Source organism: Xenopus laevis, chromosome 7L, assembly GCF_017654675.1.
Source record: "Xenopus laevis strain J_2021 chromosome 7L, Xenopus_laevis_v10.1, whole genome shotgun sequence".
NCBI lineage: Eukaryota > Metazoa > Chordata > Amphibia > Anura > Pipidae > Xenopus > Xenopus laevis.
Genome location: NC_054383.1, coordinates 129516412 through 129543821, shown reverse-complemented (window position 1 = coordinate 129543821; position 27410 = coordinate 129516412). Strand labels below are relative to the sequence as shown.

The following is a 27410-nucleotide window of genomic DNA, read 5'->3' as shown; positions in this document are numbered from 1 at the left end:
CACCCTTCCCCCCACCTCTGCTGCTGGATTTCATGGAAATATATCCGGCGGCAGGGGAAAAGGTTTTTTTTAATCTTTGCAAAAAAAAAAAAAAGTATTTACCATATAGGTATCCAAGTGCCAACTTAGCTGTAGCTGTCGCAACTTTGCTGGGGCTGCGGCAACTGTGATGTAGCTTAAGTAACTGCGTTGATGCTGGGGCAACTCTGCTGATTCTGGGGCAACTGCTGATGCCTGAAAAACTGTGCTGATACTTGAGAAACTGTGCTGATGTTGGGGCAACTGTGCTGTAGCTGAGGCAACTGTGCTGATGTTGGGGCAACTGTGCTGTAGCTGAGGCAACTGTGCTGTAGCTGGGGCAACTGTGTTGATGCTGGGGCAACTGTGCTGATGCAACTGTGCTGATGTTGGGGCAACTGTGCTGTAGCTGAGGCAACTATGCTGTAGCTGGGGCAAATGTGCTGATTTTGGTGCAACTGTGCTGATGCTGGAAAAACTGTGCTGATGCTTGAGCAACTGTGCTGATGCTGCGGCAACTGTGCTGATGCTGGGGCAACTGTGCTGATGCTGGGGCAACTGTGCTGATGCTGGGGCAACTGTGCTGTAGCTGCGGCAACTGTGCTGATGCTGCTAATGCTGGGGCAACTGTGTTGGGAACAACCCACAAATCAACAGTTGTAGACAAGAAGAGTAGGAAAGCTCAAAAAGCCCAGCAGAAAGCATAGCAGAACTTTTAGTAGCATAAGTTCTATGATTTTAAAATGCAATTAGGCTATGCCCCCCCCCCATCTGCCCCAGTTATCACCAGCCAAGGCCCTGATTCACCCAAAATTCTGTTCAGTTTTCTAGAAAGACCTTTTAGGGTCCATTATAAAGGACTGTCTCAAGTTTTAGGGACCATTAGAATGCATGCAGTCAGTGTCGGACTGGGAGACCAGGGGCCCACCCAAAAACCTTAGACTAGGGGCCCACCAAAATAACCTTGGACTGGGGGCCCACTAAAAAAACATAGACCGGCCCACCAAAAAAACCTTGGACCAGGTGCCCACTTTCAGTACTATTATTCTTCTTCTCCTCACTCAACCTCTGGTCTCTTCTCTTTTTTCTCATAGAAATAAAGAATGGTCAAATGTTTAGCAGCATGAAGGCCCACTGACACCTGGGCCCACCGGGAGTTTTCCTGGTATCCCATTGGGCCAGTCCGACACTTCATGCAGTAGGGAGCATGATCTTTGGGAATATATTACGAATGCAGGTATAGTAAGCGAGATAGCAGGTACAGCTCCAGGTCTAGTAATCCATAGCAACCAAAGACCATTTGTGCCTATTATTAACCAACAGACTGGTCTATTACAGTAACAGAGGGTCTTGGGGTGGGCGCCATCTCCAGTCCATTCCCATCAGACTACTCTTATTTCCACCAAGATCTATTTAAAACCATTTAACATACTCTGTGTGTGTGTGTGTATATATATATATATATATATATATATATATATATATATATATATATATATATATATATATATATATATATATATATATATATATATATGTATGTACAGTAAGTTACAGTATATAGCTGAACCTTCCATGATTCTCACTGAGAGTTCTTAGATGACTCACTTAGAGTTCGATGACAACCAGGAACAAAATTAGCCCTGGTTTAGACTTGACATGACAATGATAATCATTAAGTACTAAAGTATCTTGTGTTATTAGTGAATAAGGCTCCTCGGGGAGCCTTTAAATAAAGGGTTAAATTGATGGATAAGTGAAGGGTGGCTGCAAGTCCCGTGGGAACTCCTAATGCTCAGCTGTGAGCTAAAGACCCTTTGCCGCTTTCTACCTCGGCTGAGATGTCGGCACATGTAATAATATTTTTACTTAAATATGATCTTTCTGCCCCATTCTAAGGTAACACAAAGCGTGCCCTGCTTCCTACAAGCGGCACTGATTCTCTGCATATGGTTCCCTCACCAAATGGCTGCAATCTGTTGTCTGCTGCAATGGCATCACAGGTTTCCTTTTAATTAATACGTTAATTCGCTGAAGTGATAATTAGCCTTGTAAAAGCCTCTGTAAAAGCTGAAATGCACCAATCAATAACCCATATTTAAGTTCACCGAGGACTCAGAAGAGAAGTCATCAATATCTCTTGGTGCAACCAACGTATAAACCCTGGGACAGCTCCATCCCCTCCCCCCCCCAGTCCCACAGTACAGAATTGGGATGTGAGGCCTCGTCTGTAGGATTCAATTAAAAGCACCAATTGTCCCTTTAGTCCCAGTGCTCCCAATTAGTGGCCACAGAGACAGGACTATATTACACTGAGCTACTTATATCCAGGACATCTGGTTTCACATAATTGTAGGTTTTAGATTGTAAGCCTTTTTTAATATAGAAAGTTAGGCGTTTATTCCTTATTCCATCTACAAGCGTGAAATTATAGGACATTAATGGTCATTGATAGGCGCAGCAATCGCCCAACAAGAGGTTAAAGGAAACATTTAGGATAAATGAAAAAAAACTAAATTAGTAGGAAATTATGAGTAATATATGATGTTGCTTTTACATGGTGCAAAAAATGAATATTATCTTTAAAAATAGCCCCTTTATAAGGGCTCCCTTTTAGTGAATTTCTTCTGTTTTGCTTCACCGAAAAATATGCGAATTTCCTGTGAAATTAGCGAAACAAAGAAAAATTTGCGAAAAAATAGAGAAACTCGAAAATTGACACCCGCGTCCAATTTTGGATGTGTGTCCAAAAAGTCGCTCGCATTGCTCTTGACACTGGCGTTAAAGTAAATGGGCGTCGGATAGTGCTGACGTGCAACGATTTTGACACGAGCGATTTTTCAGACACGCGTCCAAAATTTTTTGCCAAATTTTTGCCTGCGAATTTTCTTTGGAGATTAGCGAATTTATGCGCCGGCAGTGAAATGTGGAATTTTGCCACTAATTCCCTATAGTTTCAAATGAGGGGTGGGCGTGTCCTATGGTCCCTGCCAGAAGCACAGTAGGAGGAGGACAGCCAATCACAGCCCTGCAGTCACACAAGCAACGAGAGGCTTCAGTTCCCAACCAGGTCCTGCTAGCTGCTGATTGGTTCCTGTCCTACAGTGCAGTGACCTGAGTGCTGCTGGCTCTCGCCCTGTCTCCAGAAAAGAGCTTGCACCCTACACCCCAGCACCCGGCAACAGCATGTTCCGAGCTGAGATTCACCATGCATGAGGGGCACTGGAGACCAGCTAATTAGTAATAACATTGCATGGATATCCCAGAAGGGCGGCTGCATTCATGGCCCATTTATACATTCCAGAGCTGCTCTCCAGGAGAAGAAGGATGGATATTTACTCAAATCCCAGTTGCAAAGATGAGCAAGAACCACCTCCAGCACCATTCACTGAGATTGGATTTCATTCTCTGGCAGTTGGGCAGCACCAAGGGGTATGGGAAATTGCCGAAATGCAACATTTGTATTATTAAAGTGATACTAACACCATTCTGCCTATACGTTTGCTCTTCTTCTCTTGATATTCATCCATTTACCCCTTCATCCTGTCCAGAAACTTTAATTCCGCCATGGAAAATGTCAGTCTCATCTGATTCCAGAGTGTCAGACTGTGATTGGCAAGGATCTTTATTTGTAAAAGTCATTATAGAGGACGATAAAAACCAATGAAAACCTCAACTGATCTTCAGATGTCCATATGTACACTGGGGGCACCCACTGTGGGTCATTTAAGTCCTTGATTTTCAAACACGTAAAACCCCATTCATTAAAGGTACTTGTGTCAATGGCTGCTCCTTAAAGTTACACTCACAGCCATTGCCTCCCTTCTGCCAGAGGGAACCAGGATCAGGCTGGGTCAGAGGGAAAAACCCCTGACCCAGAGCCTTTTGAGACCCCATACTGATCCCCCTGATCGCCTCCAATCGTGTCAGCAACTAGAGAATGGGTAAGCATGGGGGAGGGGTTGCATTGTGTCTGGGGCAGGAGGGACTGGAAAGTGGTTGCAGTTGGTAGCCCAGAGGGGGGTCCCTGTGGCTGAAGCCCTGGTGGACCTCAGACCCTCCAGTCTGATGCTGGAGGGAACCCTAGAGCTGCCTTAATCTCTGAATCAGATTTCGAAAATATTCAGCCCAATTGCATCTGAATGCAGTTGCAGTTCTGCTAATCTTGCTGCATTAGGCACAACTATGCCGAGAGTAACTGTCCCTGTCGAGGATAATGATTCCGGAATTCTGGGCAAAAAAATTCTCCATAATGTGATAAAAAAAATGGCAGTTGTGCTTAAAATGACACTTTGCCTTATGTGCTTGCAGACATAAATGACACCTAGGGGCAAATGCATCAAGGGTCGAATATTGAGGGTTAATTAACCCTTGATATTCGACTGGGGAATGAAAATCCTTCGACTTCGAATATCGAAGTCGAAGGATTTTGCGTAAATACTTCGATCGAACGATCAAAGGAATAATTGTTCGATCGAATGATTTGAAGGATTTTAATCCAACAATCGAAGGATTATCCTTCGACCAAAAAACTTAGCTAAACCTATGGGGACCTTCCCCATAGGCTAACATTGAGTTCGGTAGCTTTTAGGTGGCGAACTAGGGGGTCCAAGTTTTTTCTTAAAGAGACAGTACTTCAAATATCGAATGATCGAATAGTCAAACGATTTTTAGTTCGAAACGTTCGAAAACACTTCGAAATTTGAAGTTTCTTTTCTTCTACTCCTTCACTCGAACTTAATGAATGGGCCCCCTACTGTCAAGCAGACAAGACAAAGGATGCAATGGCGCAACTAAAGTCCAAAGGTTTGGCTCAGATAGCTCAATAGGGACAATTTAATAAGTGCAGGGCAATGCCCAGGCCTTGCACCAGTTTGTCCTGCCCTCTGCACCTACTGTTCAACCACCAATTCAGCACTCAGAACAGAGTGCAGCCAAGATTCCAAGCACAGGTGCTCTTAGAGTGAGCAATAAGGGGTACCCCTAAGTTTTTTTGCAATTACATCAGGAATCTTTGTAAAACACCCCTTATTTGCCCCATATTGTTCCAAGAAGACCTCTACCCCAATGACGAATTCTAATCAACTTTGCAATACTTTTTAATCTAGACTCAACAACGGCTTTACAGTTATTTTTGAATGTAAAGTAACATCTCTCTGGTTCTAACTTGAGAAACAATTTTGCAAGCCAGCTGATTGAAAGACCTGGAGGGGACCTGACTCCGACTACACTGCTTTAAGCCTCCTAAACAAAAAATGCTTATCCCAGAGCACTAAATGCTTTTGAAATAAAGGCCAAATATGTTTGTATGAAATGGAATGGAATATCAAAATTGCAACTTAAAACAGCAGCAGGTCTCATTGCAGTAAATCTATGTATTATTCATATTTCTAAAGTTCCTCCTGTGAAATGCAGGGGCTGCTGGGTAAAAAAAAAAAAAAAGTGATTTCTGGGAGTGAGGATATCAAAATACTTTAAATAATGCGACTCGTATGATTTCTATTTTCTTTCAATCCTCACTTTTCTTATATCCTTTGGGGGCCGTTCTTGATGCCGGGGAAAGGATGTGCAGCTGTCACTTCAGTGTCACATGTTCTGCGTTTTCTCCTCCAATATCCCCCCCGCCCAAACGTTCTATTGATTTCTCTGCTGTTTAGTTAGAGCTCTGGCTGAGCAGCTCTGCGACAGAATCACAGGCGTCAGCACCTTAGGGGCTTCCAGAAAGAGGGTCACACAGATTGTTGTTCCTGCTTTCTGAGTTGGGTGCAAATATTCGTGGAGCTGGAGGCCTTGTTTATAAAGCCTCAGACAGGGTGCCAAATGCAAAGAATAGGTGCAAATTGCCCTGATGTTTGTACTTTGCACCTTGTCCTGCAGGTTGTCCTCTGAGGCCCAGCTCCTGGAATGTAGAGCAAAAAGCTGTGCCTATCTCTGAAGTGGTGTTGACTGTATCTAGAGTGGGTGATGGTGGCACAAGGGTGTCTCCCCCAGAACACCCCCTTATTTGCACAATGTAATACAGGTGTTGGGCCCTGTACTTACCACCTATCCTATGGTGTAATGATAATGTCTGAGTAATACTGGGCATCAGAGGAACTCCTGGTAGACCTGAGACCCAAGTGGACTGCAGCTTAGGAAGCTTTTCATCACAATATTTAAAGAGACCTAGACCTGAACTGGAAACATTGTAGTACAATAAGAGAAAAAGCTGCTGCTTAAGGGCCAAGAATTGAATAGATAGACATATAGTAGCTCTGGGACCTCAGTTAACTACCAAAGGATACTCGCTGGACTACAGAAACTGGCCTACATAGACCTTAGTCTCTGCTGGGGGACATTATCCATGGAATGAGACACGATAGAGTCCTGCACCTGGTTGGGTAGTTTTGGGTACCCACAATACCTTGTGGTGAATGGGCAGATGGAGGGTAGTTTCTTGAAGTTTGAGCAATTTGTTCTACTTGAAAAGCAGCTACAACCTTGCCTTTTGACCCACCTTGGACATCACTTAGTTTTGGTGGCATCACATTCTGGTTTCAGGGCAGGCAGCAGGTGGGATTGCAGGTTAGACACATATATGCCTCTGGTGGTGGATTAATGCAAAAACAGAGTTAAATTTGCCGAGAGCTTCACCCAGGGACTCATGATTTGATTACGCAGAGCAGTACACGGAACGCGGAACGTGACAGCCAGACATCACGAGTTTATCAAAATGCAAGCTTCAGGCATCAAATGATAAAGTGAATAGAGCTTGGGACTGGCATGAACCAATAGTATACTGTACATACATACAAATTTGTGTAAATACGACAGAAGCGAGTAAGTGTCTTTTACTCTCAAAAAGGTGGTCTTAACCTAACATTTGCAAAGCATTATGACTGCTGATAACAATAGCGAGTGGGACAACAGAAAAAGCACACACAATGACCAGAGGTAGGAGTGTCCTTTGTAAGGGTGGAGCCACAGCATTGCGTCCCATTATTTACGAGTTTTACGAAACTGCATGATCTATTATCCCTCAAACCCTTTGGCAATGGCAGATCTATATGGATGCGGAGGGAATGTGAGTTTGTCAATGCTGGAAACATTCATGATGAGAGGCATCGGTTGACCTGATTTTTATTTCCTGGGTTGACCTACAATGATCTGTTTGAATCACAGGATGGTCTGTTGAAAGTGGTCGTGTGTGGGGCCCATACATGAAAGAATCATCAGGCAGTAAAGGTGGACATACATAGGTAAATGTTGATGGGGTCAAAATGATGTCCACCTCTGGTGCTCTTCAGATATCTGTTGGGAAAGCTGGAAAATATCATCTGGTGAAGATCACCCTGAATTGGTCGACAACCATTAGTCAGATGAGGCAAAAACCTTTTGCTCTACCAGTGTATGACCAAACTAAGGCTGGTGGAACATTTATTTTGCATGTTTTTGATGGTTTCAAAATTGCTCTGTTCAAAACAACCATCAAAACTCCTCAACCTACCCTGAAGCTTATTGGCTCGTTTATGAGGCCAAAAAGGCCTGTGAGAATACCTGTTTGGAGCTAATATTGATTATTTTGATTAATATTGGAAAACCCTACTGGGACTGTACAAGCATATCTTTGATTTAATCATTTGCTGGATCAATGAAACTAGACAAAGTTGGACTATGAAATCTGTTGCTTCCTCAAGTGTGTGGCCAATTTAAGATTTATTATAAGCATCTCAGCCATGTAACATAAATAATGTATAGATGCACCAAATCCATCATTGTTTGGATTTACTGAATATCTAAAACATTTGTTTCAGGGTTGAATTGGGCCATCCTGGGTCTACCAGGCCAGTTATGAAGGGCCTTCTTCCAGATGCAGCAGCCCAGGTCTTCATCTCAGGGAAGCAGATAAACCTTGTATATAGAAGCAAAAATACTGTAAGGTATTGTATACACAGACAGGCCATCTATGGAATTCTAGAGTGCCCAATACCTTTTTTTGGCTTCTATACCCACCAGTTTTTTCCCAGTGTCCCTCAGTCCAGCACTGATTTGTTTAGCAACAAACAGGCCAAATATTAAAATTTGAAAGAAATTCTTAACAAACAAAGGTCACGTTTAGTTTTAAAAAATCACACGACGTAGGGTTTGGTTAAGGTGAACTCTATGGGGCATATTTATTAGAATATGAATATACTGAGCCCCAATGCAGAGATCTCCTTTTTTTAGAATTGTCGAGATTTTATCAATTTAAAAAAAAATCTCAAAAATTCACGTTTGGCAACTAAACTGTGACAAAATTGAGTTCAAGTTCCCTCCTAAATTTTGCAAGTCGAATTAAATCAAAAATTTGATTTTAGAGCTCTCATTGAAAATAGATCAATCTCCGTTCCTGGATTTGGTTGAAACCAAATCTTGGAAAAAGTGGCAAATTTCAACCCAAATTCTGGATTTCGGGTGCCTCTAGTATCTTGTGCTGTATAGTGTCACAGATTCCTGCACTGTGTTTATTTAAGAATTTAAACAAAACAGATGCTCCCTCGCGAGATCCCTTTGAGCGCCGCGTATTTGATACAATTTGCAGACTTTTTGTCTAATAAATATTCATGTTATAGAGTTTAATCTGAAGGGGATACAAGGTGATGCTTTTCACACGGAAGAGAGAGGTTGTATATTTATCAGCGGAAAAATATAATAAATTTTATTCAACAAATTGTGTGTGTGTGGGGGGAATAAAAACAATTCAATAGAAAAAAAGGATACCTGGGGGAAAATGCCTGTTTGTCAGTTCAGGTTTTGATAAATCTACCCTCGGCAGCCGTGGGGATGGTCCAGGGACACAAGCCCTGTCACCCCTATAGCCGAGCAGCTTTGGAAATCATATGATTAAGCACAACACTCCCCTCTGAGTGAGCGAGTGAGGACATGAATAATAAAAACTCAACTGTAGGAAACTGCGCTCTAAACAGGTCACTAGCAGAAGTGCGGCTGTCCCAGGAGACAAACGCGTGGGACCTTAGCCCACATGGCCTGTCAGATGGTGCTGGGCTAATGGAAGGCTTTGTTTTCAACTTAATAGCAGGTTCTTATAAGACAGAGGACAGAAAATGCTGCCATGGGCCCTCAGCTTCAGAAGGGGCCCCTCAGCCAGCAAATGGCACTGACCAAGGTCTTTTGGTCCTTCATCCTGCCCCTGGGAAAAGGCAAATCTCAGCCATAGTCATAGTTATACTGGAGAGAAATCTCAGCCTGTCCCACTTAGTTGCAATGGATTATTACATGATACAAGGTATGGGATTTATTATCCAGAAACCCATTATCCAGAAAGCTCTGAATTACAGGAAGGCCGTCTCCCATAGACTCCATTATAATCAAATAATTCAAAAGTTGAAAAATGATTTCACTTTTCTCTGTAATAATAAAACAGTAGCTTTTACTTGATCCCAACTAAGATATAATTAATCCTCTTTGGAAAACCAGCCGGTTGGGTTTAATTAATGTTTACATGATTTTCTAGTAGACTTAAGGTATGAAGATCTAAATTACAGAAAGATCCTTGTCTAGAAAATGCCACAGGGAACTCTGAGTATCACTCATGTATTATAAGGGATAATGTACCCCCTACTGTAAATGATAAGGATATTAGAAGTCACTGAGGGGTTGTTCTGTGACCATATAAAGGCACAAGGCTGCAGGCTGAGTTATACAGGGAACTCTGAGTATCACTCATGTATTATAAGGGATAATGTACCCCCTACTGTAAATGATAAGGATATTAGAAATCACTGAGGGGTCCTGTGACCATATAAAGGCACAAGGCTGCAGGCTGAGTTATACAGGGAACTCTGAGTATCACTCATGTATTATAAGGGATAATGTACCCCCTACTGTAAATGATAAGGATATTAGAAATCACTGAGGGGTCCTGTGACCATATAAAGGCACAAGGCTGCAGGCTGAGTTATACAGGGAACTCTGAGTATCACTCATGTATTATAAGGGATAATGTACCCCTACTGTAAATGATAAGGATATTAGAAGTCACTGAGAGGTTGTTCTGTGACCATATAAAGACACAAGGCTGCAGGCTGAGTTATACAGGGAACTCTGAGTATCACTCATGTATTATAAGGGATAATGTACCCCCTACTGTAAATGATAAGGATATTAGAAGTCACTGAGGGGTCCTGTGGCCATATAAAGACATGGTACATTATTTTGTATAATACACAAGCAGCATTATAACTGATAACAAGTAACATTGATAGGAATATATTGTACAGGATAGACATGACTGTTGTATATAAAGTATTTACCTGCCCTGAAGAGGTGCAACAACATATATAACCTATGACAATGTAGTATCAAATTAAAAGGTCACTGAAAAAAAGTTATTTTTGTGCCAACAATACAAGGAAAAGGTTGAGGTTGATAAAATGATATTTTAAAGAGAGTGGGTAAAAATAACCAATGACATTTTCTTGTCCCGTGGATGTTGAGGCCCAGTTTCTTACCCTAAAACCTGCTCTTTATGGAAAATTCGTGGTGTTATAACAATCTCATGTGATATCAGCCCCAGTGTTGCCCCCGTGCCATTAGACAGCCGTATTCAGTTGATAAATACCAGTAAGTGAGCAATTCCTCGGCCTCACGCTGATGAGACTCTTGGCATTTAGTTACGTCACCCGGGGAATTGAAAGTGCTGACCCTCAGGGATCTCAAATGTTACAAACACGTCAGGGAAATAAATACCAAGACAAGAGAAACCAACTTCCCCCACTGTGGATAACAATATGGTTTCTCTGTCAGTACAAATTCATTTTGAAGTTTTGCTCTTCCTTTAAGAGCAGGGGTATGAGACACAGTAGGAAGAGGCCCAAGCTATAGGTAAAGTGTATACAGTAATATGCAGGGGCCATGGATTGGTACGTCCTGTCTATGAAAGTTAATATTTTATGCTACTAATACTAAAAATATTACATATTTGTTATTAATAATAATAGTATTATTAAAAATATATTAATGATATTAATAATGTTAACATTAATACTAGTTAATATTTTGTCTCCCAGTCCACTCCTTCCCCTTATGATAAGTATTTCCCTCTCTATTTCAGTGAGATCCCACCCTCTCATGTCATCTCACTGCCCTGATTGGTACATGTACTAGAGGGCAAAATATTAGTTATGACTGGTAAGATGGAATTGTGATGGGGATGTAGCCTTTATTTTATGAGTACTGCTTCAATGAAATATATCTGCCATGTGTCGGTTCCCCCCCCCCCCACTTTATTGTGTACCTGCCTATTCTATAGTGTGAGGCTCTCTGTCTATAGTGTGCACTTCCCTTCTCATTACTCTGTATTGTGCCTCCAGTTTCTACAATTTGGCATTTCTCCTCTCTAAAATGACTGATGCCCATCTACATTGTGTACCCCTCCGCTCTATACAGTCTGCTGCCCATGTATAGTATGTACCCCCCCTCTCTATAAAGTGTCTGCTGCCCCTCTATAGTGTGTACCCCCCTCTCTACAGTGTCTGCTGCCCCTCTATAGTATGTACCCCTCCTCTCTACAGTGTCTGCTGACCCTCTATAATATGTACCCCTCCTCTCTACAGTGTCTGCTGCCCCTCTATAGTGTGTACCCCCTCTCTACAGTGTCTGCTGCCCCTTTATAATATGTACCCCCCTCTCTACAGTGTCTGCTGCCCCTCTATAGTATGTACCCCTCCTCTCTACAGTGTCTGCTGCCCCTTTATAATATGTACCCCCCTCTCTACAGTGTCTGCTGCCCCTCTATAGTGTGTACCCTCCTCTCTGCAGTGTCTTCCCCCTCTCTAGTATGTACCCCCCTCTCTAAAGTGTCTGCTGACCCTCTATCTATAATGTGTACCCCTCCTCTCTACAGTGTCTGCTGCCCCTCTATAGTGTGTACCCCCTCTCTACAGTGTCTGCTGCCCCTCTATAGTATGTACCCTCCTCTCTGCAGTGTCTTCCCCCTCTCTAGTATGTACCCCCCTCTCTAAAGTGTCTGCTGACCCTCTATCTATAATGTGTACTCCTCCTCTCTACAGTGTCTGCTGCCCCTCTATAGTGTGTACCCCCTCTCTACAGTGTCTGCTGCCCCTCTATCTATAATGTGTACCCCTCCTCTCAATAGTGTTTGATGTCCCTCTATAGTATAAACAGCTTCTATCTTTTTGCTGTGCACCACCCTTTTTATACAGCGCACCCCAGTATTGTGCACTGTTTCCTAACCCTTCTGATCCTTGTCTATATTACAGGCACCTACTAGATCACTAGTACCTTGTTGTCAGACTCAAGGCAAATAATTAGTGTGAGATGGAAGGCGCTTGAGCCTGTGAACCTTCTTGTTGTGTGCTTGTATTTCATCTGACAAACTGATTATCCTACTTGTTGTGTCCTCCCATGGCTAATACTCATCATTACTGCGGCCCCACTAGTGTTATAGACAAACAGCAGGCAACCAGGCAGTGCCAGACACTCACTGTTGATGGGAGGATGGAGGAGACAGTGGACCTTAAATATGAATTATTTTAATTGGAAAAATAAAACTATAAAACTATAAAGAAAAACATAACTTAAAAAGGCAGCAACAATATGTTGAGAACCCAGAGGAGACCCATGCAGAAGAACAGCCTGTCATTCCTGAAGATCAAGTGACCATTGATAATACCAGCGGTGGTCATAATTTTTTCAGTTCAAGTTCTCCTCTTAGAGATCCAGCCTTTGGTCAGAGCCCCCCTTAGTTCATAAAAAGATTAATAGAAAAATAACATTCTATGAACCATTCCACCATAATTCCAAGCAAGACCAGGTCAACAACCCAACATCTCACCCAAACTAAACTTCAAGCTGGGCATCCAGGTGCATCCACAAGAGCAAATACTCATTTTGCCCAAATATCCCCCCGCCATACTGACCAATGACACTAGCTGTCACCCATACTGATCATCAGTTAAGCAGTAAGTGACCAAGATACATCTTGGAAAGCACAACATTCCACATTTCAGATTAGGGTCATTTTCAGCAATGTCCCTCAACAATCTGCAAAATTCCCACTAATGCCCAGCCACACCCCTGATCCATTCCAAACTCCAGTTAATTCCACTCCATGATTCAAGGCTCTTCTGCGAAAATGAGTCAGTTGGGGGGTACTGGAGCAGAATATACAGGTCAGTAAATCAAGAACCAGAAAATAAGCAATAAAGTCCAGTTGACAAGGGGAGTTGTAGTAACTAAAACTCTGTACAAGATCCTTCTGCTCTAAATATTACTGATATATCATTATAGTATATCCATTCCCATCAGGTGCAGTAGCCACATTGCTAGCTGCTACAGATCACACACAATCAGCAACAATTTAAACCCCCATGTTTCTGGGGTACAGTTTTATTTCAGGGGTCTAAGTACAGTTCATTTTCTTGGGATGGTAAAGAGTGAGGCTTTGCAAAGCAAGAAGTGTTTGGACTAATGGTGGGGCCTGTGTATTGGCTGTCTCCAGCACACATGGGGTTAAAATATTTAAACTGCTTTGTGGGGCAAATAGGAACAAGATCTAAATTCTGTGCCGGTATTGCTGCATAACTTATTCTGTGAGTGTAAAACTTTGCTCATGAAGGTGTTGGAATTTTGGGAAAAACAATATGAAGATTATTGCACTTTCCACACTGCTGTCTTGTATTCTGGAGGGGGATCATTTCACAATTGAACAGAACCCCGTGATTGGATCAGGGCAGCCCCAGACTAAGGAATGGAGCCTGTTTGTCCTTTGCATCCTCAGACCCCCCTCTGCATACAGTGCTACAACCAACAATCAATTGTTACATAGAGATTAACCCTTTAGCATACTTAAGAGGGGGGTGGGATCGGATTATAACTCGATGGCGCCCTCTGCCAGCAAAGAAAAACATCTCTTCTTATGTACCATTCTTCCCTAGGGTAACTGGTAACCCTTTCCTTGCCAAAGGGTAATTCACAAGAATGAACCACAGTGTTTGTTTGTATGAAGTTGGACGTATGGATCTTTTGTGCTTATAATTACCCCTGTCGCTCTGATTGAAGGGGGTCATTGTGCTCACTGCGGTGCCATTCTATTCTCTCTAGCTGTGAGTTAAGGGAAGTTCTTGTCAAATGAAGCCTGTGGGCCCCATTTTTCAATAAAGTAGGGGGTACAGATTATACCCCTTCAGCCGCTAGTTGACCATCTTACCCTACTATCTCGATCATCATCTCGCTCTTCTGTACCTACTATACTCTTTACTATACTGCTCCGCATGGACCCCCCACCACGCATAGGATCTTGGGTGGTCAGTGGTCACCTCTATTTCAATCCCTTCAGTTAGGAAATGGTTTAGGGTTACCAAACAATTAAAAAACCCAACATACCAACACTGTACTGTTCATACATTGGTCCACACACTCATCATTCCAATAGACATATCCCTCTTGGGTTCATAGATCTCAAAACATCAATGTGAGATGGAGAATTTGGGGTCCAAGCCATGCAGATGCCAAGCGCTCACTCCCCTATACATATACCAGCCATTAAGACTCCCGGCACCCAGCGTTCTCTCTCTGTAGAACAGATGCCAGACACAGCAGGCTCAATACACAGCTGCATACACAGGCATTGGCTCAAACCATCGTCACTGAGCTACAGTCTCAGACAGGGATCAAAGGTCAGCGCGGACCCTCCATTTATCATACGCAATAGATTTATCTTATTGATCCATCCTTTTAATCCACAGAAAGATTTGCTGCTCGTCTTGTTAGCCATGAGGCCACCATTAATATCCCCGCAGGGCCGTCCCAAAAGAATAAGCAAAGGGTAAGCAAGGTGTCGAGGAGCAGAAGGAGGGGGACGGTAGAAAAGAAGAGATATCACTATGTCAAATTATAGACCCCAGCCCCCCCCACCTACTTCCCCTGCACCTTCCTATTTTAATTCATTTTCATTAGCCTCTGACCTCCCCCAATGAATTCCAACTAGAAATGCAGAGATGATGTTGAGCAATCCCAAAGGCATTGCACCGAGGCCCCCTAAAGACTTCATCGGAGGTCTGTACCAATCACGGAATGTAGGTAATGTTGCCATGATTCACTCTGGATTCCACTGCATCATTCAGGAATTCTCCTCTACAGATGAAACCCCCCCCCTAAGAACCAGGTGGCAGGAGGCCAAATATTTGCCAGTGTTGACTCTAAACTTAGTCTTCTTAAAGCATCATTAATAGAGAAAATAGTAAAGGGAGGCATGTCCATTTGGGGGTCTTGCTTGGGATGGGCCAACTTTTTAAATCCCCCATCACAGATCTGCAGTATGTTCTAGGCAAGCTAACTCTACATTAACCCTATAAATACACTCTACACTCTTTAGGGAGCTGATTATCAGAGGGGGTCTGGAGTGGAGCTGCCCTCACCAAACCCCTAGAATGACAGCAGATGCCCATGGCTACCAGGCAATACATGGGCATGTTGGACTGAACCCACACAACAGTCACTTGTAATACCAGTAACATGCAGTACCTTGTGCCAGTATCACGATGCCCAGGCTGGCCAGGTTCACCCTCTGAAGTGGTGCCTTCATTTTGATTATTTTCCTTCTCGGTCTGTGACTGTCCTTCTTCTGCTCCTTGCTTGATTCTTCCTCTTCTTTGCTCAGTGTTCTTCTCTCCTCCTTAACCCCTTCCCCCCTCCCTCCCTCCTTGCTGTATCCCCCCTTCACTCTCTCTCTCTCAGCGATGGGAAGCAAGGGATGGAGAAGAGTGAAGCATCCAGCCGTATATGGGGAATGGGAATCTCTAGCAACACCCCCTCTTGCTTCTCTCTCTCACACTCTCTCCTTCTCTCTCTTCTTCTCTCTCTGCCTCTTCTGATTTTTTTTTCTATCTCTTCTCAGCCTCCCTCCTCTTGTTCCCCTTTCACCCCCCTTTAACACACACACAAACAGACACACACTCTCTTCCCTCGCCTTCTGCAAACCATATGGGGCTTCTGACAGATGGGCTGTGATTGGCATCAGTTGGGGGCCAATCAGAACTGCCGCTGGTTAGGGGCTTGCCTTTCAAACAACAGGCCAGGGAGCCAATGGAAGGGATGTTGAAGAATTGGTTGGAAGGGGATGCATGGCTTGGTGGGCTCACTGATGCTCTTGCCTGATTTATCCAGGAGGAGATTGTTACTGCAGCAGTGCTATCTGTGCTCTCGAGCTCTCCCCCCTCCCCATCTCTCTCCTCACTTAATCTCTGACTCCCTCCTGTGCCTGCTGATAGGATGGAAACAAATTTTGGACAGAGTCAGAGCTGAACAATTTGCTTAACCCTCTGGCTGCTGAAGAGGTCATCAGCTTTGGTACCCAACAGAGGAGAGAGAGGGGACCTTAGCCGAGGAGGAAGGAATGTTCCATTCAGCACCGAGCACCTCTGTACCAGGCAGCCTACGTTAAAGGAGAAGGACTTTTCATAAGTGAGGAAAAAAGTGTCATTGGAAATGCAAATGCTATTTGAATTAAAATATAAAAGTGATTTAAAGTGTAAACTTAATTTAAAATTTTAACTGTGAAATGTCAATAAATTAAAAGGAATTAAGTAAATTCCTTTTAAGGAATCCCTACTATACCTGTGGGATAGCAGGTATAGTAGGGAGAGATGGTGCCTATAGTAACAGTGTATAATAGTCTCTGGGAAGGGAGTGTGACTGTGGGATAGCAGGTATAGTAGGGAGAGATGGTGCCTATAGTAACAGTGGATAATAGTCTCTGGGAAGGGAGTGTGACTGTGGGATAGCAGGTATAGTAGGGAGAGATGGTGCCTATAGTAACAGTGGATAATAGTCTCTGGGAAGGGAGTGTGACTGTGGGATAGCAGGTATAGTAGGGAGAGATGGTGCCTATAGTAACAGTGTATAATAGTCTCTGGGAAGGGAGTGTGACTGTGGGATAGCAGGTATAGTAGGGAGAGATGGTGCCTATAGTAACAGTGGATAATAGTCTCTGGGAAGGGAGTGTGACTGTGGGATAGCAGGTATAGTAGGGAGAGATGGTGCCTATAGTAACAGTGTATAATAGTCTCTGGGAAGGGAGTGCGACTGTGGGATAGCAGGTATAGTAGGGAGAGATGGTGCCTATAGTAACAGTGGATAATAGTCTCTGGGAAGGGAGTGTGGCTGTGGGATAGCAGGTATAGTAGGGAGAGATGGTGCCTATAGTAACAGTGTATAATAGTCTCTGGGAAGGGAGTGCGACTGTGGGATAGCAGGTATAGTAGGGAGAGATGGTGCCTATAGTAACAGTGGATAATAGTCTCTGGGAAGGGAGTGTGACTGTGGGATAGCAGGTATAGTAGGGAGAGATGGTGCCTATAGTAACAGTGTATAATAGTCTCTGGGAAGGGAGTGTGACTGTGGGATAGCAGGTATAGTAGGGAGAGATGGTGCCTATAGTAACAGTGGGATAATAGTCTCTGGGAAGGGAGTGTGACTGTGGCATAGCAGGTATAGTAGGGAGTGATGGTGCCTATAGTAACAGTGTGAAAATATATAATTTAAATAGGAGCACAAATATTCATTAAGTTGACTTTTGTATAGGTGATCTTAGCAAGGCACATGAGCCATGACTTTCACTCTACTTATGAGCATTTTCTCATCCTATTAATGCACTGGTTAAATCCCACTGTTTCCCAGGCACCTCACATATATGTGTTTTTTATATGTATTAAAAATGAATTTTTAATAACAGAAGCCATTTTCGCTATCTTAATATGCATTCGAATTGTTTTTAATAATATCAAAGAGTTTTCACACAGAGCATTTTGAGCTCTTGGATAAAACACACTGTATAATCTCAGTCTTTGCCATGGATGGGTCAACTACAGCTTTTTGTTGGCTAAAAAGGTCTGAGCCTATAATTATTTTCCCTTTATTCATTAAAGAAGTGGTAGCTGGGAAGTTTTTATTTTTAGTCTCCGTCGTTCTTTTACTGACTGGCTGTGATCTTTCTTGTCACCTACCATAGTCACATGTCAACTGGTCTGGCAGTTGTCCAAAAAAGTGGAGCAACAGTATGTTTTGGCCAATTGGGTTGGATATCTTGAAGATCAGGCAGTGTGTGGGCACCTTAAGAACAATGAGGTCATAAGATTGCATACAAATGAGCTCAATTTGCACCTTTAAGCATAGGGGTGGGACACTCTTGGTGTCGTAATTGGATTGTGAACCCAACTGTCACACCAACCCCACAGTTCCCCCTACTTTTCTTTAAAAAATTTCACCAATGAGAATTCTACTGATCAAAAACTTCATTATAAATGCCAATGAATTGACCAATAAGAATTCTGATCTGAACATCTTGCTGTTATCTTTAGTGATGGGTGAATAAATTAGCCTGGCACGAATTTGCGGCGAATTTCTGCATTTCGCCACCGGTGAATACATTTGCGAATCTACAGCGAAAATTCGATAGCGAAATGTGCCGCCATCAAATTTTTTTGGACGCATGTCAGAAAAGTCGCTCGTGTCACAATCAGCACATGTAAACACTATTTGGACGCCCATTGTCTTTAACGTCAGCGATTTTCACGATTTACCATGAAAATGACCGATTTTCACAATTTTCTGTGAATATGTCAGATTTTCACAATTTTTTCATAAAAATGTCAGAATTTCATGATTTTTTTTTAAACTTTTCAATTTCACAATTTTTCCTTGAAATTTTCTCCTTTTCGCGAATTTCTCGGGAAATTCACGCATTTTACGGCAAATGAAAACGGAAGAAATGATGGGCGAATTTCTCCCCTTTTGATTTGCCGTAAAATGCGTGAATTTCCCGAGAAATTCGCGAAAAGGAGAAAATTTCAAGGAAAAGTTGTGAAATTGAAAAGTTTAAAAAAAAAATCATGAAATTCGGACATTTTTATGAATTTAATAGAGATAATTGTGTCATTTTTCCCCCTTCATTATATTACACTGGAATGAGACATGGGGATTAAATACAGACTTGTTCAGTGCTGGGAAACTGAGCTTAAGGGTAGGACTACACGGAAGTTTTCAGCGTGATCCGACGCGATGCGACTAATCGCATGCAACAGAAATAAGGTATGACGCAGCGTCTGCATCAGACAGTTGTGTCGCTTCGGATCAACGATGTGACTTCATCCGACATTTCTCTCTAACCTTATTTCCATCGCATGCGTTTTGTCGCACATCGCACGAAAACGTCCGTGTAGTCCTAGCCTAAAGCTTCCAACGCCAATTACGGAAACAAAGAACAAGGAGCCAGATTGATACAGATCAGCTGGGGTTCTCATTGGAGGATTTCTTGCATATTAATGCAGTCGCTGGCTGTGGAGATTTGGGGGAAAGTTTTGGAAAAGTTTAGTTGTGCAATATTGCTTTAAGAATACAGCCCTGATGTTGCTGGACTACAGCTCCCAGCATGCCTCAACCTTCATTATATGTTACATTATTCTGGGATTTGTAGTCCGGCAAAACCTGAGAAAAGTTTGTTGAACAGTGCAGTTTACTACCCCTTTCATTGACCCTTATAGTTGCAAGGATGAGTAACTAGCCGTTTGAACGAATATTTTCTTGGGTGGGAGTAACAAAACAAGTGACCTCTGGGAAACACAAGGGCCACATGAATCAGGGATAACAAACTCCCAGAATCTCCAAATAGTTAAAGTCCAGATGGTGCAATATCCATGCTTTTAGCCCACACCCTGAGATTGGGGGTCTGTTTAACGTGGGTCTATATCATTCCCTTTATTACAGTAATATTTTTCCTTGACTGACCGCTACATTTTTTGTGTTGTGGAGATGACGGCAGTTCTTAATCTGGGTCCCACGAGACAAATGTTCAGCAACCTCAGAGTCAGATGTAGTGATGCATCTGGCACATATACTGTACATAGAGACACACCCCTTTTTCCTGCTAAAATGAAAAGTGTGGTGTGTACATTAATAGCACCAGATTCATCGATAGAAATGGGCCGCACTTTATTCACTTTTAAAATTGGCCTCAAGCATACATTTTATGAGTCAGTCCAAAGAGATGCCAGTTAGCTATCAACTGTCAGAAAAAAAACAGGAGTGGTCCAGTACATGCAAAGTTAACTGGTGATATGAAGTGCTAATGAAGTGGTGGTAGTGGGTACCCTCGGAAATTCGGATGAAATATACTGAATTGGTTATAAGGTTTAACAATTAGTGACTATACTGGGGCATGTCGGACTTGTCATTAGCGCTGGGCTTGGGGTTTAGCTCGGCTCAGACAAAATTAATCCTTCTGTAAATAAAATCAATTAGCCTAAAATAGAATACCACAAAGCTGCTGAAGAATCCAATCAAATGCCTCAATCATACCGAACAGGAACATGATAAGGCTCATTTATCAAGCTCGTTAGGGATGCAAGACACAAAATCAAGCTCAATGTTGTTGAAAAATGCCACAAACAAAAGATCTGCATTCTGGTCTCTGTGCTTAGATGCCGCCCTGTTGTACCTACAGATGGAGCAAACGTTTGTTTTGACATCACAAAGTTCATTTTAATGGAGAAAGGTGTGATGATTTGACTGATATAATGGGGTGTGGTGAATCATCTAAGCTAAATGTCTCCATTGCTCCATCTGTGTGCATTTGACTTCGTGACTCATCTGTATGTATATGCCTTTGATTCTCCATCTGTATGTATACAGAGGACATTATAGACAAATAGCAGGGGACCTTTTTACCCATAAAGTGGATCACCGTACCAGAGGCCTCCCCTTTAGACTAGAAGAAAAGAACTTTCATTTGAAGCAACGTAGAGGGTTCTTCACAGTCAGGACAGTGAGGTTGTGGAATGCACTGCCGGGTGATGTTGTGATGCTGATTCAGTTAATGACTATAAGAGGGACTTGGATGATTTTTTGGACAGACCTAATATCAAAGGCTATTGTGATACTAAACTCTATAGTTAGTATAGGTATGGGTATATAAAATTTAATTAAAAGTAGGGAGGGGTGTGTGTATGGATATTGGGTTTTCATTTGGAGGGGTTGAACTTGAAGGACTTTTTTCAACCCGATTTAACTATGTAACTATTTAACTATATGCCTTTGATGCTCTATCTGTATGTTGATGTCTTTGATGCTCCATCTGTATGTATATGCCTTTGATGCTCCATCTATATTTATATGACTTTGATACTCCACCTGTATGTATATGCCTTTGATGCTCCAACTGCATGTCTGCTTTTGGTACCCAATGATGAGTTGATATAACTGTAGGAGTTGAAAAAGCCAATATATAGTACAGAGAAAGATGTGCAAAATAGGTTGGTCAACCAGATTTAGGTTTTGCTAGCACCCTGCTCCCCCATGCAGACTTTGTGCCTAACTGAATAACAAGTAAAGAGAAGGCATGTTATAGCACCCCATGGTGATGGCCATGCTCTAGTGAAATTGAACAGATACAAAATACAAGGTTTCATATATACATTGATTGCTCTTGGTATATAGAGTTCAACCAAGAGTTGAACCTTCATGAAAAGTTTTAACCGAGAAAGCCCAAAGAGCTTTTTAAAACCATGCAGAGCTCATCTTGGTCTGCAAAACTCTTCCTTACCCAAGATCTACAGGTTTCACTTGACTCTTAACAGCCAGGGCCTGTGGCAAATCAGACACCTCCGGCTGTGGTTGAACTACATACACTCCCAACTGCTGGAAGTTGTGCTTCAAAATCAACTGAAAGATGAACGTTTGAGCAACATATCCATGATGTTGTCACCATTTTGACCTACTGTTGACTTATTGGCCTATTTCCTATTATCTTGTCAACTATATCTGCTGTCCAACAATCTACTTAGATACATCCTATGTTCTACAGCAGGGGTCCCCAACCTTTTGTACCCATGAGCCACATTGGAATGCAAAAAAAGTTGGGAAGCAACACAAGCATGAAAACATTTCCTGGGGATGCCGAATTAGGGTTGTGATTGGCCATTTGGTAGCCCCTATGTGGACTGACAGCCTACAGGAGGCTCTGTTTGGCAGTACACCTGTATTTTATGCAACCAAAACTTGCCTCCAAGCCTGGAATTAAAAAATAATCACCTGATTTGAGGACTCTGGGAGCAACATTCAAGGGGTTGGTGAGTAACATGTTGCTCATGAGCCACTGGTTGGGGATCAGTGTTCTACAGTGTGTGGGTGCAAGGCAGACACCCTAAAGAGAACTCTCCTAACTCCTTGGTCATACCTCTCCTTTGGTATTTGAGCTACAGAACTCAAACTCTGTAAGAAGGAACATCCAGGCCCCTTAAAAAAATTACTGTTAATCCAGTTGAAAAGGTTACACATTTTTATGCTAAGATGCAAATATTGACGCAGAATACACTGTTGCTCCCCTTTCAGAACCCCCCCCCCTTAATATCATCCTGCCGCCATCTAGTATAAAATTTCTTATTAGCACAGTTTCTGTAGTACAGTCAATAAATAAATAGGACGCGGTCTGTTCCATCTAATCTCTTGCATTTTAAAGTGCATTAAAAAACGAGCTCGTTACTCCTGGGGTGTAAATTGCAATAGAACAGCAAATTACCCAAACAAACCATAAAGCAGAGTGACAGAAACATCGTATATTAAGCGAGAAACTGTCACACAAATATGAACTCTGTCCCTCTGCTAAACAGCGGCAAAAAAAAAACCCTCGGTGGCTGAGATTTTCTCCAAGTCGTATATATTAACAAGGCCGGCACTGAAAATAAACATGCAGAACAGCGTGGCTCCCCTTTAATCTGCCTGCAAGGCAGCCCCGCTAATAAAGCTTTACACGTTCCAGAGTTGTAGCTGGAAGAAGAGGACAGAGTCAAGTCAGGCTTGGGCTGGTCACACGTGTCAGGACTACTCATGTGCCAGGGCTGATGTATGGGTAACATGTTGGGTCAGATAGGGATGGCACAAGTAACCCCACTATTGGCTCATACAGGGGGCATGTTCTGAATAAATAGGGTCAAAAAGAACCTTGGTCAACTTAATTGTTTATCCTACCGAACACAAAAGCAATGGGTTTGAATGAAAGGCGGTAGTGGGTGCACTAAAATGGACCCAAAGACGTGTCCCCGTATTAGTGCTGTTCTTTAAAGGTTCTCATTTCCATGTCTTGTACTTCTACATGGATCCTCTAAGCCTCAGTGTACAGGTATAGGATCCGTTATCCAGAAACCCATTATCCAGAAAGCTCCGCATTACAGTTAGGCCGTCTCCCATAGACTCAATTTTATCCAAATAATCCAAATTTTTAAAAATGATTTTCTTTTACTCTGTAATAATAAAACAGTCGCTTGTACTTGATCCCAACTAAGATATAATTAATCCTTATTGGAAGCAAAACCAGCCTAGCCTCACCTCCATACAATACACCTAATACAGGTATGGTATACGTTATCCAGAAACCTGTTATCCAGAAAGCTCTGAATTACGGAAAAGCCGTCTCCCATAGTCTTAATTTTATCCAAATTGTTAAAAATATTTCCTTTTCTGTGTAATAATAAAACAGTAGCTTGTACTTGATCCCAACTAAGATGTAATTAATCCTTATTGGAAGAAAAAACAGCCTAAGTTTACTTAATGTTCTTCTAGTAGACTTAAGGTACAAAGATCCAAATTACGGAATATTCGTTATCCCGAGCAATCTGGATAACAGGACCCGTAAATGTACCTAGTGTTGCTGTGGAACTCTGGAGCTTCTCCTGTATGTGGCAGGGTTCTCAGTGCAGGCTGCATCAATAAACATACCTCCAATTGTCCTGTTTTCTGTCAGTCCCGATTTTGACAGCTTAGCCCAAAGTCCCGGGTTTCTTACTGAAATGTCCCAAATTTCTCTTTGATCTCCTGCACTGACTCAAGAAAAAGATACAAAGTTTCTGAAACTTAATTAAAATAAGAAGCTTTTTGGCACTAAGCCCAGAACACTCAGCAGCTGCACTTGGATACTTTTGTAACAATGTAATATAAGCAAAGGAAGAATTGTAACTATTTAAGATAAGCAGGTCTCTTGGGAGAACTGTAAAGGGCAATTCACCTTCATTAGCAAAATCATTGCACTAAAACTCCCAGAAATGTGCTCAAACTTTCATAACCTGCCAAATTTTGTAAAATGGACATGGTAATTAAGGGGGTGTGGCCACAAAATGGGCCTGGTCAAAAAAATTATGCAAGGCTAATGATCGGTGAATCTGTGCCATTTCACTTTGCTGAAAAATTTGCGAAACTCTGAAAAAATTTGTGAAACGCCGAAAAATTCATGAAACGCATTGAAGTTAATGGGCGTCAAAATAATTTTTACACACGCAACTTTTTTGTCTAAATACATTAAAGTCAATGGGCATCAAAACAATTTTAATGCGTGACAATATTTACATGTGCAACTTTTTTGTCCCAGCAATTTTTTTCCTGGTGACTTTTTGCAGCAGTTTCATGAAAAAAATGCGCAGGTGATGAAATGCGAAAATTCACAGTGAATCCATGGCTGGCGAATAAATTTGCCCATCACTAACTTTTTGTCCCTCTTTCCATTTTTTGAATGTTGGGAGTTATGCAATAGGTGCTACAGACTTGCATCCAGCAAATGGGATGTTAATGGCATTTTTAATGCGAGTACCAAAAGAGACGCATCCCAAAAGACGGGACACCGAAAAAAAAAAAAAACAGTGGACCCCCTGACTGTCCTCTCCCCGATCACAGTCCCAATTAATGAGAAAAGTCGTTACACGGCACGCAAATGGGGAGTTGTGAGTTGATGGTTTTCTCCTAGGATGTTTTAGCCCTGCCCATTATGACATGGCCACACCCACTCCCACCTTTACCCCTCCCCGTACGTATAAAACCAGGTGACTCCAGGTAAATACACGTTGGTTGATCTGCAGCGAAACTTTTGTGCAAGACATTATTTATCAAAACCCGAATTTTTCTGATATTTTAAATAAAAAAAAGTCCAACCAAACCAGAATCCACGATTTGCCCTGATTTATCAATAAAGAAAACTCAAAAAAAAATCGGATCAGGAAAAAACGCAATTTTTTCTGATTGTCGAAAACTGTGACTTTTTTTTATTTTTGGGATTTAATGCCCTGAAAAGTCTGCCCCAAATGTTCAGATTAACGTACAAAAACCCAGCGCAGACAATAATATATTCAAACTGCAACTAAGACCTCTGCCATTGCTTTCTACAAGAACTCCACAGTTTGAAGATGGAGGTTTTTTTAGATTTGGACCTGGATCTCGAAATAGTTGAGTTTTTTTTCACTAGAAATGTAAATCTTTTGAGTTTTTAGCATTTGGACTTTAATAAATAACCCCCTTAATCTAACCCTGAGTGTTGCATCTAGAACTCTTGCCATAAAGTAAGACAGCACTGCTGTAATTTACCTGAAAAGGAAGTCATGAAAATCACGAAATCCACTGCTCTATTCAAACAAAGTAAATCAAAGCTTCCCTTAAAGTAAACTACAAACCCCCCCCCCCCCCAAACACAAATCAACACATAGTTGGCCACTTGCATTTTACTCTGAAAAGTGTAGAGTTAAGTAGAGGATTTAATCACAAGTAAACTCTGGGACTGAACAGGAGGAAGTGCAGAGATTGAACGTTGCAGAGATTCCCTCGCATGTTTAACCTATGTTGAATAATTTACCATGTCTTTAAAAGCCAGGCTGAAAGGCCAAGCAAGTGTTTAGCAGTGGGCAATTAAGAGCATATCAGCAGCAATAATACAACACACAGGACACCTCTGAGTAAGGTTTATGGTATATACGAGGCTACGTTCCACCCTGGCGCCAAGGAACGGCATTACGGAAATTAACTGTTTGCCAACCAGTGTACAAACTGCATTAATATATGCGGCTGCTGCTGGAACTGATTCTCTCTGGGTCAATGGACCTACTAGTAAAGAACTGTCCAACTTATTCCATACAGTAAATTAACCACGGTATCACATGCTCCAGAGTAATATAAAATGATGCCACAAGCCAATGGATCATGAACCCAAATCTCTTTGAGAGCTACAGACAGACCGCTGGCACTTAGCTGGAGAGAGCTGGAACTTAGCTGGAAAACACTGGAATTTAGCTGGAGAGCTATGACACTTAGCTGGAGAGAACTGGAACTTAGCTGGAAAACACTGGAATTTAGCTGGAGAGCACTGGCACTTAGCTGGAGAGCGCTGGCACTTAGCTGGAGAGCGCTGGCACTTAGCTGGAGAGAACTGGAACTTAGCTGGAGAGCGCTAACACTTAGCTGGAGAGCGCTGACACTTAGTGTAGCTGGAGAGCACTGGCACTTAGCTGGAGAGCACTGGCACTTAGCTGGAGAGCACTGGCACTTAGCTGGAGAGCGCTGACACTTAGCTGGAGAGCACTGGCACCTAACTGGAGAGCCCTGGCACTTAGCTGGAGAGCCCTAGCACTTAGCTGAAGGAGCAAAAATTTGCACCATAACCAGTGGGTAGAAATTTTGGGTTGGTCACAGCCCTTCTGGCCCCACTCATTTCATGCCAGAAACATGTCCCTTATTAGGCCACCATTACAGGGGCACTAGAACTGTGGAACTGGTACCCCTAGGGGAGCCCAAAGCAAACAGGACTCGTTTCCTACACTGGATATCCCTGCAACTCAGACAGGGTAACCTTGCTAGGAGGTAAGCTTCGGCAGAACTAGATCTTATTGGGCCCCACAGAAAATTCATTCTAAGGCCCCCCCAAATATGCAGAGCTTGTCCTGTTTTACCAATACATATTAAAATGGCTCATTAATTAGGGCTTCACGGGGCCCCCCTGCAGCCGCAGGGTCTGCTTGCTCTTTAGATACGCCCCAGGAGGTAAGGGGGGGGCTCAACCTACAATTTGAACCCTAGTGTCTGAAGGCCTCTTACCCAATAGGGCACATTTGGGATCAAGGTGCATTGAGAGCTCTGTACTTACCAGTAGTTTGTCCTGTTTCTGTGTCCGGAAAAATTCACAAAACGCTTTGAATTCAATGGGCGTCTAAAACTTATTTTGCCGTGTGTCAATTTCAACGGCCGCGACAATTGTTATACGCGCAACAAATTTTGGCAAAATGCATTAAAGTCAATGGGCGTCCGAATAATTTTGACGTGCAACAATGTTTAGACGCGGCAGATTTTTTGTTGGGGGAATTTTCACGAATTTATTCACCGGTGGCAAAACGCAGAAATTCGCCACAAATGTATTCGCCCATCACTACTTACCAGCACCCCAAGGTAGGAGATAAGTAGACTCTAAAACTTTGCCCCAGGTGCATTATATACAAGGGTTCTGGATCATTTCCCATTCTAGGAAACAATTGATTTAGAAGGAGAGGGATGGAGGGAAATGTATAGAGCAGCACATATCACTGATTTGA

At 42.5% G+C, this 27410-nt stretch overlaps 1 protein-coding gene across 2 annotated transcripts in view; it reads right to left on the bottom strand.

The window, feature by feature from the left end:
• Positions 1 to 16189, bottom strand: part of LOC108696824 (igLON family member 5) — a 244087-nt gene extending 227898 nt beyond the window's left edge. Inside the window, exon 1 of one of the 2 annotated variants that reach the window (XM_041569720.1) lies at positions 15544 to 16189. In XM_041569720.1, coding sequence (XP_041425654.1) covers positions 15544 to 15604 — 61 coding nt within the window. In that variant the 5' untranslated portion in view covers positions 15605 to 16189. The remainder of the gene's footprint in view (positions 1 to 15543) is intronic. The other variant, XM_018226482.2, reaches the window with a different exon arrangement.
• Between the last annotated feature and the right edge of the window lie 11221 nt (positions 16190 to 27410).